At 37.3% G+C, this 4,706-nt stretch overlaps 1 protein-coding gene across 1 annotated transcript; it reads right to left on the minus strand.

Moving 5' to 3' along the window:
• Positions 1 to 1,619: 1,619 nt before the first annotated feature.
• On the minus strand, positions 1,620 to 2,383 carry LOC112669540 (40S ribosomal protein S3a-like). The gene has a single exon (XM_035719853.1). It carries the CDS (start codon positions 2,378 to 2,380, stop codon positions 1,646 to 1,648), a length of 735 nt encoding a protein of 244 aa, XP_035575746.1. The 5' UTR covers positions 2,381 to 2,383; the 3' UTR covers positions 1,620 to 1,645.
• Positions 2,384 to 4,706: the final 2,323 nt, after the last annotated feature.

The following is a 4,706-nucleotide window of genomic DNA, read 5'->3' on the forward strand; positions in this document are numbered from 1 at the left end:
TGTCACTAAAAAAAAACGTTTCTAAATACAATGAAAGTCATGTGTTCTTCATCATCCATTGTATTAGTCAGGGTTGTCCAGAGAAACAGAGTCAATATGATATATACATGTGTGTAAATATGCATATATACATAGAGATTTATTACAGATATTATTAGACTTTGCATATAAAGATTATATGCATATAAAGATTATTATATAGAGAGTGATTACAGGAAGAGATTTATATAAGGAACCGGCTTATGAGATTACAGAGGCCAGTAAGTCCAAAATCTGCAAGGCTGACGTCCCAGTTCAGCTGGAAGCTGCCAGGTGGAAGAGCCAATGCCTAGGTCAAACGCCATCAGGGCAGAAAGTTTTTTTCTCTCTCAGAGAAGAGGGTCAGCTTCTTGTTCTATGTAGGCTATAAACTGATTGTGTGAGACCCACTCACATTTATGGAGGGCAGCTTCAATTCAGCCTGCTGATATAAATGTTAACCACATGCAAAAACACTCTCACAGAAACACACAGAATATTATTTCACCAAATATCTAATATCTAAACTGACACATAAAATTTATCATTACACCTATTCAGGAAGAAAAAGACATCTGAAAAAGGGGAAGAATGAGAAATAACTTATGATGGCCAAGATATGTCTATACACACTGGCATATTACTCAGCCAGAAAAAAAAGATGAGATTTTGCCTTTGCGACAACATGGATGCACCTAGAGGGTATTATGCTAAGTGAAATAAGTCAGAGAGAGAAAGACAAATACTGTATTATTTTAATCATGTATGGAATCTAAAAAACAAAACAAGTGAATAAATAAAAAGCAGAAGCAGACCTTTAAACACAAGAACAAAGTGATGGTTGCCAAAGGGAGAGGGTAAAAAGATGAGCAAAATGGGTGGGTGGGGAGTAGGATATACAGAATTCTGGTTAGAGAATGAATAAGTCATTAGAATAAAAGGTCCAGCCTAGGGAATATAGTCAATGATATTTTAGTAGGTGCCATATGGAGACCAATGGGAGCTCCACTTGTGAGCATATAGCATAATGTATAGAGATGTTGAATCACTATTGTACACCTGAAACTAATGTAACATTGTGTGTCAACTAAACTCAAAAAACTTTTTATAGTTGGAAATAACATGTTCAATAATAAGGAATCAGTTAAACAGACAAATTCAGCCCCACAACAAAACCATTATTTTCCTAGTGTGGTAGAAAACTGTTTAGTGTAAAAGTTTCTTAAATACCATTGACCAGGCTCAGCCATTATATACATGAATTCTTACAATACCTTGAGAGAGAGATGAGAATACTATTTAGATGAGAATACTCCTCTAAAAATGTAAACCTATTTAGTATACTCAAATACTCACTTATCAGAGCCATTAAATGGAATCATATAATTGGAAGAAAACTTGGTGATAATCTCCAACTCCCCTCAATAGTGACAAAGAAAAACAAGATGGTGATTTAGATTTTTCTGCAATTATTGGCAGAGCCTTGATTTCAGACACTTGAGAATAATAAACATTTATTTTTTTCATCACAAATGTTTTTATTTGTCACCATTAAATGTCTGAATTTTAAACAGATCCTTGGACTGGTGGTTCATATCCATCAGCTCATTCAACTTTAGCACTGGTCTCATCCCCCTGTAGCTTTTCCAGAACTACTACCTTCACCATGAAGCTCCATGAGTTTTCCCAATTCAAACTTGGGCTTCTTCAGCATTTTTACTTTTCTAACAAAAACATCATGGAGTGGATAAATAGACTGACAAGCTTTTTCTATATCTTTTCTGATGCTGTCTGGAATCAATTTATTGACCACTTCTTTCAAGTCATTTGTCTGCACCTCTCGAGTCATGATTTCCATCATCTTTTTCCGGATTTGGTGGACCTGTTGGTGCTGAGCGTAAGAGGTCTTCCGAATCTGATTATTGCATTTTTTAGTAAAACCAACAAAAAATAGACGAAGCAAATAGCCATAGGTAGTCTTTACATCAACATGAGCTTCAATCATGGTCTGCCATTTTTTGACCATGGAGCACATTTTGTCACGGGTAAGATCCATGCCATGAAAATTAGTCAGGCAGTTTTTGCCCTGCACATCCTCAGTGATTAGCTTGAATTTCCTAAATGCAACTTCATCATTCTGCAGATCAGCAAGACTAACTTCAAAAACGCAACCCTTGAGACCATCAGACGCAATTTTGGTTCCTTGAGTTCTTGTGACTAGTGTTTCTCCAATATTTCTTATATTGAACATAGCTGGCGCTTTCACATCATACCAATCTTTCTTAGAAAATGGATCAACCGCTGTCTTCTTGGCTCCCTTTTTGCCGCCTTTCGTAAGGTGCTTGTTCTTGCCGACTGCCATGGCGCTGCTCTCGAGAATAATAAACATTTAAATATCAAAGTAGGATTTACGCTGACCACTCAAATAAATGGGAAAAGCACAAATCTGGGTTGGCAAAATAATTTGTCACTATTCCTATTTTTTGTTAATGTCAAGATTAGATTGGAGAGATTGCTTTTTATTCTGCAGAGTATGGTTACTGTTGTAGGAAACCCCAGGAGTAGGTCTCAGTTCTGGCTATGCCTCAGTTTTATGTGCAGAGTGACATAAAAATACAGCTGCTTGGGACCACTTCAGACACTGCTAGGATTTCTCTCCTCTTTTAGTAAGAATGCTAATCTAAAGTTTTACTAAAACTTTTGACTTACTCTACATAGACATGCCCAAAGGAAAAAAAAACAGAAAGGAGTATTAGGCATAGAAATTATGACTACAATTTGGGAAACAGCATTTTCACAATTACTCTTTCCCACCTTTAAAAGTTCTGTATCAGAGAAAGTCTTACTATAGTCATTTCTGAAGTTAATCACACACACAAAAGTAAAAATACAGAATATCGAATTTAATTGATAAATCTGGGACAAGCCTTTCAGAATTCAGTTATAAGTCTGTGATACATATATCTGTTAACAATATTTAAATATCTAAATGCCACCCCCATTCAATTTTAATGCTCTGACATTAATGACAAAAATTTTCCTCTTGTACCATTTGGTGTCTGTGAACTGCAGTGAAGTCTAGAGAAACACTGGCTTTTATTTTCAAGATGTGACTTTTTATTATGAATCTGTTGCTCTTGAACTGAAAAGTGAGGACAGTAACGTTTACAACCTCTGTCAAAACCATTTTTAGAAGAACGCCTATAAGATACGTTGAGTTCCTTAGATAAACGGTGCCACAATAGACACAAACTCTGAAGCTATAGCATTATTGTACCTTATCAACATAATCAACATAATCAGAAATTTTCTCTTTCATTGTGCAAAACTAGTTACTGAAGTGCATTACCTCTATTAGGAAGGTCAATAAATTGATTCTTAAACATAACTCAATAATTTATCAAGGGACCCTCTTTCCACTGGAAACAGTTTCCTAGAACTGGCTGCCAAATGCAGTTGCTGCTACTGAACCAAGTCTATGTACCAGGAGTTCCAGAACTTTTCCTGGAAATCTCAGGATCCTTATCTACTGCACATGCCTGTGTGCAGTAGAGACTCCAATTCAGTATGTCTGAGGTAGCACCAAAGCATCTACTTTATTTGTTTGTTTGTTTTTATTTTTTAATTCAATTTAGTTAACGTATAGTGTATTATTAGTTTCATTGGTAGAATTTAGTGATTCATCAGTTGCATATAATACCCAGTGCTGTTTCCATCACATGACCTTCTTAATGCCCATCACCCAGCTATCCCACCCCCTGACTCTCCTCCCCTCCAGCAACCCTCAGTTTGTTTCCTAGAGTTAAGAATCTCAGGGGCACCTGGGTGACTCAACTGGCTGAGCATCTGCCTTAGGCTCAGGTCATGATCCCAGTGTCCTGGGATCAAGCCCCACATCCGGCTCCCTGCTCAACTGAGAGACTGCTTCTCCCTCTGCCTATGCTCCTCCTCCCACTTATGTGTTCTCTTTCTCTTTCTCCCCCTCCCTCTCTCTCATAAATAAAAAAAATAATAAATCTTTTTTTTTTTTAAAAAGAGTCTCTTATGGTTTGTCTCCCTCTCTGATTTCATTTTTCCTTCCTCTAGGTTCATCTGTTTTATTTCTTAAATTCCACATATGAGTGAAACCATATAATTGTCTTTCTCTAATTGACTTATTTCACTTAGCATAATATCTACTAGTTCCATCCACATCATTGCAAATGGCAAGACTTCATTCTTTTTGATGGTTGAGTAATATTTATATGTGTGTGTGTCTATGTTTATATGTGTGTGTGCCCATCGATATATATTTATCGATGGGCATCATGGCTCCTTCCACAGTTTGGCTATTGTGGACACTGCTGCTATGAACATTGAAGTGCAGGTGCCCTTTTAAATCACTATGTTTGTATCCTTTGGGTAAATACCTAATAGTGCAATTGCTGGGTCATAGGGTAGCTCTACTTTTAACTTTTTAAGGAACCTCCATACTGTCTTCCAGAGGGGCATCCACACTTTTAAAGCATGCCCTAAGTGACTCTGGGTGGTGACTGGGGAACCTGCCTTGGGAGGAACTCTGTAGCCTTTGGCAAAGGGAGAACAGAAGTAGGTATAATGACCACACCAGGCCCTGCTCTTAACCTTCCCTAAACTTTTACTAATTATGCTCCCCAGAGAAACCTACCTTCTGGGATCCCTGGGTGGCT

This window comes from Canis lupus, chromosome 25 (genome assembly GCF_003254725.2).
Source record: "Canis lupus dingo isolate Sandy chromosome 25, ASM325472v2, whole genome shotgun sequence".
Classification (NCBI taxonomy): Eukaryota; Metazoa; Chordata; class Mammalia; order Carnivora; family Canidae; genus Canis; species Canis lupus.

Excerpts from the sequence above, each read along its gene's own strand:
- LOC112669540 (XM_035719853.1), bottom strand. The coding sequence starts at position 2,380 with ATGGCAGTCGGCAAGAACAAGCACCTTACGAAAGGCGGCAAAAAGGGA.